We start from the raw sequence: 12,224 nt of genomic DNA, 5'->3' as shown, positions 1-12,224 counted from the left end.
AGTGAGCCTCAGTTTGAGTGGTGTGTCATGCACCAAAAGAGAGGTTGTTGGTTCAACTCCTGTTCAGGGCACATGCCCAGGTTGTGGGTTAGGTCCTTGTACTCGGGAAGCAACCACTTGATATTGCGCTCTCTCTCTCCGTCCCCCTTCTTCTCTCTCTAAAATCAATAAGATTTTATCAAAAAATGATAAGAGCCAACACAATAATAGCTATCTGGTATAAGTGAATCAAAATTATACTTATTTTTTTTGGTAAGATTAGCAATATATATATATATATATATATATATATACACACACACATACACACACACATGTGTATATATGTATATGTATATATGTATATATATTTTTGTATGTGTGTGTGTGTGTGTGTGTGTGTGTGTGTATATATATATATATATATATATATATATATATATATTTTTTTTTTGTCTGCTACAGAATTTTGGTAATTAGTGTGCCATAAGATGAAAAAGGTTGAAAACTGCTGCTCTAGAAGGTTTAAAATAACTTTAAAAATTGTTTCATAGATTTAAGCTAGAGAGAATTAGAATTTCTCCGGCAAAACATTTATTTAATTTGCCTGTTCCATTTTTCCTAGAGCATGCACAATAAAAATATCTGTTAAAAATTGGGATCTTGAATGATTCAGACTCATAAGAATAAAATTTATAATCTAATTTGCATAACATGATTAAAAAAATTTGGTATCTCAATTCTGAAGAAAAAAAGTTTCGAAATTATTTTTAAAATATGCCAAAGTCAATACCTGATTTTTCAACGATGAAAGAATGTATTCCTTTTCCTGGTGGGAGATTGTCGTGTGAGTTTCTGGTGTATTACTAACTAACCAGATCCATAAAACAAACCAAATGATTCCAACAATACCTTAAAATAGAAAAATAATAGTTAAATAAAATTAGAACACACCAACAGTAATTCTTACATGTGTTGAAAAAAATATGTAATTATAAAATCAATGTATATTGGTTTCAGTTTAGTTTTTATTTCAAGTTCCTCTCATAATTATTTAATGGGATAATTGCTATCTGTATTAATTTCCTATAAATTTTGAAGAGAACAACTTTTGACCATATAACTCTGCCTTTCAGAGTATACCAGACAAATCTTATATTTATTTATTTGCAAAAATTTATTTAGGAAGTCAGAGGTGGAAGAAGTGAGCTGTAGAAGCAGTGAGCCAGCTGAGCTTTGTGGGCTCAGGAAACAAATTAGAGACAAAAGAAGGGCCCTTGACCTGGGGTGGAGGGCAGGGGTAGGCTGCAGGGGGTCAATGGTGTGTGTGTGTGTGTGGGAAAGAACATAGGCAATACTTTCAAAAATAAAGAATTATAAAAAAAGAAAAAAAGAAAACAACAACACCCCCCCCCAAATAAAACCAAATAAACAACAAAAAACAAACAAAAACTAACAGAAACTAAAGACGGCCCTTGAGCTTAGGAAAAAAAAAAGGCAGAGAGAAGGAGAAGGGAAAAGGCATGGGTGTGCTCCAGAGAGAGAGAGAGAGAGAGAGAGAGAGGGGAAGCTGGTGAACCTTTTAAAATATAAATTTCCACAAGCTATTATTTCTACAGGTATCCATTATTGTTTTATATTGGTTTTCTTTTTTTTTGACTGCAGATAGATGTTCTGCATAAAATGTCTTTGTGGCAATCTAATTTGTTGAAAACATGTATCATTATGATAATGAGACTGAGAAATAAAAGGCCCTGGAACGAAATTAAAACTAACAAGTGAAAGCATCCTACCTTGCTTGAGAACAAAATTTTCAAAATATACATTTCAATAATATTCAATATAGTAATTTTTGATAATAAGTATAGCATTTAAGTCTTAGATTCAACAGCAGTTTCTATTGAGAAATATCCCCAAACTAATATCAGGTCAAAACTCAGCTAGATCATTTTGACCATATCAACTTGAAAAATATGTTATCAATGTTTTAGAGTTTTGTGATTTTGGAGATGATTACTTCAGTGAGTTGGAATATATATATATAGTTTGTTTTTTTTAAGTATATTTTATTGATTTTTTACAGAGAGGAAGAGAGAGGAATAGAGAGTTAGAAACATCGATGAGAGAGAATCATCGATCAGCTGCCTCTTGCACATTCCCTACTGGGAATGTGCCCGCAACCAAGGTACATGCCCTTGACCAGAATCAAACCTGGGACACTTCAGTCCGCAAGCCAACGCTCTATCCATTGAGCCAAACCGGTTTCGGCGGAATATATATTTTTAACCAATTATGGGACTACTATTACATTTTGGATTCGTTACACTATAATTTAGGTTAAATTTTTCAACGAACTTACCAAAAAGATAGAAGACATAAGTCCAATTCATATAGAAGCAAATTAGTCCAGAAAGAGGAAGAGATATTACTGTCCCAAGCTGTGCTCCTAGAACAAAAAGACTTTGTAAACTTTGGAGAGATGAGCAAAGGCTTTGTTACCCATCTCTTGCTTAAAGAAGATGGGTAACAATGGAGAAGAGAAAGAATGATTCAGATCCTACAAGAACTGAATTAGTCACATGTAAATACAAACAATCCGTTTTCTTAAGCAATCAATTACCAGAGAATCCACAATATGTAAAACGTATACGTTAATATATAGTTCCATTAGTTACCACTATGTAGCTATTGCATTAGAAGGCATCTATCAATATAAGACCTATTATAATATTAATGGGTAAATGTCACATGTGTTAGGAATCCAGGTATCTGAGGTTCAAAGGTGATCTCTAAAGCTGATAAACATAACCTAGAGCAGCATACTTGATGAAATAAGAATGAAAACTTATAATAATCTAATTTGTCCACAATATGTTACAAACAATTGTTTCAGAGAAATAAATAATAAAATTAATTTTAACTGCCATACACAAGACACTTTAGTGGATACGATGGGAGCTAAAATAGTCATATATTGTTTCTTGGCTCAAGTTGTGGTCTTATTAGTATACTAGAGGCCCTGTGCACGAATTCATGCATGAGTGGGGTCCCTTGGCCTGGCCAGTGATCAGGGCCAATCAGGGCTGTCTCACCCAATCCCAATCGGGGCCAGCTGGCCTGGGGAAGGGGCCACGGAAGGTTGGCTGGCCGAGGAGGTTGGCTGTGGGAGTGCACTGACCTCCAGGGGGCAGCTCCTGCATTGAATGTCTGCCCCCTGGTGATCAGTATGCATCATAGCAACCAGTTGTTCAGTCGCTTAGGCTTATATATAGATGTTAAAGTGTTGTCACAGAGCAAAATGAAAGTTCAAATATAAGATAGATGAAAAGGTAAGCAGCAGCAGTGGGCCTTGAAAAGATGGGTAAACTTTGGTCCCATAGAAACAAGGTAAGAAAGAAGATACAGAGGGAGCTGTAATAGGATGAGTAAAGGCATGGAAGTAGAAAAGCAGAGTGGATTTGAGAACTTTGGGTGAAGGAAAAGAAGATATGGGCTGGAAAACAAGTTGAATAGTTATTGAATATGTTCTCCATTCCAAGTACTATGTGCCTGGGCATAGGCTAGTTGACATGTGTGGAGAGTGGCTACAGAGTTCAGACAGGATCAAGCCTTGGACTGATCTGTGGCAAAGTCACATACAAGTCCCAGCTTGGAAGGCAAAGCCCTCCCAGCATGGTTATAGCCAAAGGCTATGGTTGTAAGCTTGACCTTATAGTGCGATCCTGCAGTCCTAGGTAGCTAAGAGATGTGGGCTGCAGGAGGTGCAGCAGGTGCTGCCAAAACAAAGCTTGATAAGAGTTCAGAGAATGACAAAAACATGAAAGAAGCCGATTTGAAACTTGCAAGAACATTGAAAACATCTTGTCCTTGTTTTATCTTGTGTGATCTGACTATAAAATAAAGCTTCGGCTTACAGGCTGTGTCACTGTTTCCTCATCCAAGCACAGTGATCCATCTGGCCCCAACTGGGGCTGTTTTCTTTAATCCTTCGCCACCCCTCCTCAAGTTCACCACTGGCTGTGCTGGATGTGGTTTAGACATGAAGTGGTAAAGAGTGTAAAAAATGTTGACTAATAATTTGAGGTTAGACTATATTCAACTGGTGAAAAGGAATCACAGATAGTATCTGAACTTATAATCAGATTTCTCATGTTAATCTCTATACAGCTGTAAGAATCATCTTCTTAAAATATAAATTGGATCATGTTTCTCTTTTGATAAAGAACCTCTGATATCTATGCCCTGACAGGGTGCCTCAGTTGGTTGGAGCATCATCCATACTTCAAAAGGTGGTGGGTTCAATTCCTAGTCAGGGCACACATCTAGATTGTGAGTCTGATCCCTGGGACAACCAATTGATGTTTTCCTTTCTCTCTCTCTCAAAATTTATAAAAACATTTCCTTGGATGAGGATTGAAAAAACACACACAAAAAAATAAAACCCTCTGATGTCTCCGCATTATATTTTGGAAATAAAAATCCTCATTCTTTCCTATAGCCTATAAAGTCTGATATTATCTGGCTTTTGTCTATTTCTCTAAACTTTTATGTAATATCCCTTTTATTCATTATGTTCTAGCCGCCCATAGTGACTTTTCATTTCTTTGAACCCTTATGTATTTCCTGCCTGAGAGCCCTTGTACATGTTGTTCTGATGGTAGAATGATCTTCTTTTTCTCTTTGCGTGACTAGTTCATTATTAACCTTTAGATTTTAGCTTGTAAGTCACCACAGAGAGGCCTTTCTCAACTACTGTATTTAAAAGCAGTCAGGTAAAGTTTTAATTCAGTTAACAGAACAGTGGTTCTCCACCTTTCTAATGCTCCGACCCTTTAATACAGTTCCTCATGTTGTGGTGACCCCCAATCATAAAATTATTTTCATTGCTACTTCATAACTATAATTTTGCTAGTTATGAATTGTAATGTAAATATCTGTGTTTTCTGATGGTCTCAGGCTAGCAGTTCTCAACCTGTGGGTCACAACAATAAAACACCCCCACAAAAAAACCTATAGTATTTTCAATACCAACTAGAGGCCTGGTGCGCAAAATTCATGCACAGGGAGCGGGGGTGGGGAAGGAAGGGGTGTCCCTCAGTCTGGCCCATGCCCTCTCGCAGTCTGGGAGCTCTTGGGGGGATATCCAACTGATGGCTTAGCAGGCCTACGCCGGCAGTTGGATATCCTTAGCGCTGCCATGGAGGTGGGAGAGGCTCCCGCCACCACTGCTGTGCTCACCAGCTCTGAACCTGGCTCAGGGCTTCTGGCTGAGTGGTGTATCCCTGTGGGAGCATACTTATCACCAGGGGGCAGCTACTCCATTGAGTATCTTCCCCCTGGTGGTCAGTGCATGTTATAGTGACCAGTTGTTCTGCTCTTCAGTTGATTTGCATATTAGCCTTTTATTATATAGGATATCTGGAAAGTCATACCAGATATCCTATATAATAAAAGTCAAAATAAAAAAAAATTATGGTAGATGAAAAAGATAACATTAGTTAAACTAAATTCTATTCAGAAATAAAATGGTCATTTGCGATAGCAGTAGTAATAGAATCAATATACTATAAAATAACATTAGTTAAGTCACATTGCTTTATATAGTTGAGCCAAAGAAAAAAATGAAAAAGTTATACTCCCAAAAGTTAATTTCCCCCCAAAGGAGGCATCTGACACTATATGATGCTGGCATGCAGGTACTTTTCTCCAAGGTTGTTATATACATAACCAATTATAGCAAAATTTTTAAAGAGAATAGTTATCTCACCTGCATATGAAATGCTAAGAAGCTTGCTTCTTTCAAGAGGGGGAGCCCAGGAAGACCACATGGCATGCATGGCTGGAAATGTAACACCCTGAGGAGGGGAGAAGGATATTTCTGATGAAATATAAGGTTAGCTGTGCTAATGTTTTAAATTCAGTTGAATTTTATTGCAAGAGAAATTTCTGGGTATCAAACCAGAATCAGTTCCATAAAGTGAAATGCCTTTATAGCGTTAAGTGACAATACCTTATATGAAGTTCTTTCAAAATCTGAACAAAGATTTGTGAATTCTACCAACTGATGTGAGGACTAAGGTAAAGGTTACAATAAATCTAAAAGAATGGACTGAATGATGACATTTAAGATCCCTCTCAAGGTTAATTTTACTCATTCACTTTATTAAAGGCCTGAATGAAATAAAGAGGTTACCAACACATAACTTTTTTATTTTTTTATTTTATTTTATTTTTTTAATATATTTTATTGATTTTGTACAGAGAGGAAGGGAGAGAGATAGAGAGTTAGAAACATCGATGAGAGAGAGTCATCGATCAGTTGCCTCTTGCACACCCCCTACTGGGGATATGCCCGCAACCAAGGTACATGCCCTTGACCGGAATCGAACCCAGGTCCCTTCAGTCCCCAAGCCGACGCTCTATCCATTGAGCTAAACCGGTCCCGGCAACACATAACTTTTTAAATTTTATTTTATTAATATATTTTTATTGATTTCAAAAAGGAAGGGAGAGGGAGAAAGAGATAGAAACATCAACGAGAGCAATAATCATTGATTGGCTGCCTCCTGCATGCCCCCTACTGGGAATTGAGCCTGGAACCCTTCAGACCGCAGGCCGAGGCTCTATCCACTGAGCCAAACCAGCTAGGGCACCAATATAACTTTAAAAATACTGAGCTAATACTTTGGGATACTGGAAGAAATTCAAGTTGATCTTAATTGATAAAAAAAAAAATGGTCTGGGGGGAGGAGAATAAATTCAATTACAGTGTGTGTAGTCTCAATTAATCTCCTTGAACTTCAGTTTCTTTATATGTAAAACAGAGATAATACTCCCTATCTTGCATGTTTGTTGTAAAAGTAAATGGTACTAGTGCTATAATTAATGGAGAGAATATATGCTTTATTACTTTGTACTTTCTGCTGATTCTTTCCAAAAGAAAAAAAAAGAAATACTATAGAAGCAAAAATGTCTTAGGCAGCATTCCAAATAGGTAATAATCTGTGTCATGGAGCAAAGGAGGAGTCATTAAAGAAATAATAAATCTTAAGACATTCAGAAATGTCAACCGAGATTCTATTGTGGAAAACTTTATTATAAAACCCTAGGAACAATGTAGGTATATTTTATGGTGAATCAGATGGTAAGGATGAAAGATGCTGACCTCATTTTATGGACGAGGCAATGTACATGTGATACATATTGGAGGAACAAGAAAGACAAAAGAACCTCAGAATAAACACAACTTAAATTCTATTCAGAAATAAAATGGTCACTTGAGATAGCAGTAGTAATATAATCAATATACTATAATGCTAAATTAATGGCATTAAAAGACAATATGCTAAAATATGAGAATACATGAAGCAAGGAGACTCAATACCTGGACAGAGAAAATATACTACAATTAAGTATAATCTACTTAGGTAAGGAGAAGAGGAACCTGGTAATAGAAGGATAATTTTTATTTTAGTCAAGAGGGATTTATTTAGTACATCTCTATCTGATAAGGACAAAACATTCAGATGAGTGATCAAAGCTTAAATTAGTACTTGGCATTTTTCAAAGTACTCTAGCAATCATTATCCAATTTGAGCTTGACTGAATATGGAGCAGGTATTTTATTTATTTATTTTATATATATATATATATATATATATATATATATATATATATATATATATATATATTGATTTTTCACAGAGAGGAAGGGAGAGGGATAGACAGTTAGAAACATCGATGAGAGATAGACATCGATCAGCTGCCTCCTGCACACCCCCTACTAGGGATGTGCCCGCAACCAAGGTATTTAATACATGCCCTTGACTGGAATCGAACCCAGGACCCTTCAGTCCACAGGCCGACGCTCTATCCACTGAGCCAATCCGGCTTTGGCTGGGACAGGTATTTTAGTCCCAATTTTAAAAAATTATGAAATTGAAGTCTAGACATTACCTAACATTTTCACAGTGAAGGTATTATTCAAACTCTGTTTTTATGACTCCAGTTAATGGTTTTCTAATATAACATAATACATTACTACCTGAAATAACCTTCATGCTCTACACCAAATCTAGAGGCCACTATTTTGCTTGGGTTAGAGAAGTGTTAAGAGAGAGAAAACTAACCTATGCCTTGGTTTAGTTAAAAGAAAGTTAAAACAAACAAACAAACAAACAAACAAAAAATCCTTATTTAAAGATGGAGGTACTAATATGAAATTCAAAGGAAAAGTGAAAAGGAAAACAGATAAGGAATTAAAATTTTTTTAAATGATAAAAGTCTTAGGAGGGGAGGTAGAAAGACATAAAAATTAATAATAATTCTAAAAGCATGCCAAAACTGGTTTGGCTCAGTGGATAGAGCGTCAGCCTACAGACTGAAAGGTTCCGGGTTCGATTCCGGTCAAGGGCATGCATGTACCTTGGTTGCGGGCACATCCCCAGTAGGGGGTGTGTAAGAGGCAGCTGATCGATGATTCTCATTGATGTTTCTAACTCTCTCTCTCTCTCTCTTCCTCTCTCTAAAAAACCAATAAAATATATTTAAAAATAAAATAAAAGCAACAGAAAAACAGAAGAATCACAGAAACAAAGAAACTTATATAAAATAATTTCTCTAGGTTAGAGGACCAGAAAAACCCCCCACAAATGATAAAGAGGAAATTCTTTGAATAGTAACAAATTTAAAAGTAAAAAGGTAGTAATTCAATAACCTATTGTGTAAAATGTGTTTTAGATCTGTGCAGCAGAGATAAACTATGACAAAAGTTACAGAGGTCTGTCTTAAATGTTTTATTTTATTAGCTCCTAAAGTAAAAGAGAGAGTTATGGAAAATCTCCTAGAAAATGTCTTCTCTACTCTTTCAGTAAAACTTTCAATATCAGGATGCTCTCACTTGAGACTTTATTGACCATAAAGAAAATCTACTCAGGTTATTTTCTAGTTAATCGTCTTTCTCAGTAAAAAAATAAATCCCTATTATTTTCCAATATTAATTTTTGGTTCATATTTATATCTAAGAATGGTATCTTTAAAAAGACAAGAAAGCTATATAGAGTAAGAATAAAACCAGAAGAGAGAAAAAAATTACCTCTCCTAGCCCTTCCAGTGCTCTGAGTACAATGAGGGCTCCAACTCCGATATCTGCAGCAATGGGCGTAAATAGGGTGAAGACAGCAGTGCCAAGGATCCCAAATCCTAGCAGTAGTTTCCCTCCCACTTTGCTGGCAACATATCCTCCGGGAATCTGTGTGATGATGTAGCCATAAAAAAAAGAACCAAGTATCCATCCTTGAGTTTCTGCATCCCATTTGTATCTTTTACCCTATAAAGAGTAGGAGGGGGGGGAAAAACACCAAACTTATAAGACCTTCATTAAACAGCTCCTTTATCTTACTGGCATGTGAATACATAAAGAATGTAATTCTGAACCATGGTTTTAGATTGAAGAACACACAAACTTTCTAAAAGGTAGGTGAGTCACCATGACACAGGCATGCAATTTCTTATCTACAAGTGAACAGAAAATAATGAAAGACAAAAACTTTAAGAAGGCTTGTTATTTTATGAAACTAGATTACAGAATGAGTTGCAGAGGTTTTGTAATGATCAGGACAAAGAAGGCTCAAAAAGAGGCACAGGCTTAATCCAGAAAGCTACTAAATAGGCTACTATAATGACCGTGCCAAGCTTTGAAGCCAGGCCCGGGTTCCACGCTAGCTCTATTACTTAATGGATTCAATTATATTCTTGGAAGAAGAAATAAAAAGGCACATAAAATAAGGCCTGACACATACTAAGCATTCACTTAATGTTGGATATTAGTATACATAAATATGGATCATTAAAATCTCCCCAATGCAGACCAAGCACTTGAATAAACATATAGAACAATACAAAAGAACAAGAATTAAACCAAGCCACAAACTTCATGTGAATAGAAAAGGTTGTTTTATTAGTAGCAGCACACAGTAAGGTAATAATTAAGATTTAATAAGTGATCTGAATATTTGACATTTTTAATAGCTGTATAACTGAGCCAATGTGTCAAGAACCATTCCATGATTTCTCTTTATAAGGCAGATGAAGATAAGTAGCTAGATCAGCAAAAGCACTTGCCAAAGGGAAAGATACAAAACAAATCCCTAATTACCATATCTGTACAATTTTAGGACTTTAGTTATACAGTTATATGTCAAAGGTTGGCATGGGTGAAAGTGGGTGGTATGTACCCAAATATGTATTTAGCAATATTAGTTAAGTCAAATGTAAAGATTTTTTGTACATGTGCTTCCTTGGGCAAGAAAACCTTTCTTGCTTGAATGCTTTCATTTGTAAATGGCAGAGGAGACTCACCCAAGTGTGATCTGGCTCCTTTGTGAGCACTGAAAATGGATGAAAATATACTCATAAAAAAGGACACCAGGCTTTTCTCCCTGTATTGTTTCCCTGTGTGATAAGCAAAATAAAATACAGTCACGTGCCACATAATGACATTTCAGTCAATAGGGGGCCACATATAGTAAAGTGGTACCATAACATTATAACGGAGATGAAAATTTCCTATTGCCTAGTGACTCTGTAGTGCAACAAATTATACAAATACTTCCCATTGTGTTACAATTGCCTATAGCATTTAGTACATGCTCTATAGGTTTATAGCCTAGGAACTGAAGGAGAATAAAATTTGTTAACCCCCAAATATGTCTATTTGGCATAAGGGTTATGTTAGGCTAGTTAACTTTATTTTAAATAACATATATGGGAGAAGCTCTGAAAACCAAGTAGAAGTTACCCTGTGAAGAGATTAGCCAAAAAACTTACATCCATAGCCCATCTTTGCACACAACAGTGTGATGAAGGCCAGGGAAGTGGGAGTGCTGAGTGGAGGTGGGCAAAGGGGCGGGGGGAGGATGGAGAACATCTGTAATAGTGTCAACAAAAATAAAATAAAGGACATTTAGATTTTAAGATATCTCCATTTGTAAGGGTGTTTTCCTCTCTATACCTCGAAGGTGGGGATGACCTCATCTCAGTGAAGAAGTACATGACTTAAATCTCCATAACAAACTTACCCTTTTGAACTGACAAAGTTGCTTTTCCTTTTAGACTGACAAACAAGCAAACTTCCTACAAGGTCGGTGAGTCACCATGATACAGACACAATTTCTAGAAGTGAATGGAAATAAGTGACTCCCTAGATCCCCAACATCTTCCTTTGTCTTTAGCTGAAGATGATCTTTAAGGTAGTGGCTTCAGCCATTTTGGCAGTTTACTCAGTTTTCCTGAGTTCTCTCATGTTTAAAGGAAGTGGACATGCTATCAAACTTTTGTTTGTTTTTCTCCTGTTAATCTGTATTTCATTACAGGGATGTCTAGCCAAGAACCCTACACTGCAATAGGCTATACCAGTGGTCGGCAAACTGCAGCTTGCGAGCCACATGTGGCTCTTTGTCCCCTTGAGTGTGACTTGGTATTTGAATCACTTTTTTCAAAATAGACTTGCCCAGGCCGAAAACTGACTTCTGCACATGGGTCATGAAGTTTCAATCACACTGTATGTGCATGCCCGCATGTGGTATTTTGTGTAAGAGCCACACTCAAGGGGACAAAGAGCCAATTGTGGCTTTTGAGCCACGGTTTGCCAACCACTGGGCCATATACCATATAGCTTAGGTGTGTAGTAGGCTATACCATCCAGATTGGTGTAAGGGCACTCTATAACATTCACACAATGACAAAATCACCTAATGATACATTTCTCAGAATGAATCCCTGTCATTAAGTGGCACATGACTGTATTTAAAGTGTTTAAAACTCAATTCTGAACAAATTATAAATACAATGATCAATTCCACTATAATATAAGCCAGGCAAAGTGACTTAAATGACTTAGTGTAGGTATGTATAAATTTTAGAAAAGAATGTCCTAAGAAATTGATCTGATCTTATTTTTCATCCTGTAGTTTAGATGATCTAAGTTCTCTTACAACAGTAGCTTTATAAGTAAAAGAGTTATTAAATAATCGACACATAAAAACTACTTAGCAACGCATAAACAATCAAATTTTCTGGTGTGAGGGAAGAAGAACCTACCCTCCTAGGTTCTTTCAGTTTCTAATAATTAGATCTACATAAGACAGTTAAGTAACAAGAGAAAATAACCAAATTTAATTACTTATGTGTGAGAACCCACATACCGGTACATGTGGAATCAGAGACCTCACACACACAAGGTTTAG

The 12,224-nt window shown here is 36.3% G+C and overlaps 1 protein-coding gene across 3 annotated transcripts in view; it reads right to left on the bottom strand.

Moving 5' to 3' along the window:
- The window catches only part of SLC17A5 (solute carrier family 17 member 5), a 53,660-nt gene that overhangs the window by 25,273 nt on the left and 16,163 nt on the right, over positions 1–12,224 (bottom strand). For all 3 annotated transcript variants that reach the window (XM_045572672.1, XM_045572673.1, XM_036414234.2), the window contains exons 3-6: positions 9,074–9,307; positions 5,747–5,834; positions 2,339–2,425; positions 773–891 (exon numbers count right to left, since the gene is read on the bottom strand). In XM_045572672.1, the coding sequence (XP_045428628.1) occupies positions 773–891; positions 2,339–2,425; positions 5,747–5,834; positions 9,074–9,307 (528 nt within the window). The remainder of the gene's footprint in view (positions 1–772; positions 892–2,338; positions 2,426–5,746; positions 5,835–9,073; positions 9,308–12,224) is intronic.

The sequence above is a fragment of the Pipistrellus kuhlii genome, unplaced genomic scaffold (assembly GCF_014108245.1).
Source record: "Pipistrellus kuhlii isolate mPipKuh1 unplaced genomic scaffold, mPipKuh1.p scaffold_m20_p_5, whole genome shotgun sequence".
Taxonomy (NCBI): domain Eukaryota; kingdom Metazoa; phylum Chordata; class Mammalia; order Chiroptera; family Vespertilionidae; genus Pipistrellus; species Pipistrellus kuhlii.
This window is presented reverse-complemented; position numbering and strand designations above follow the sequence as displayed.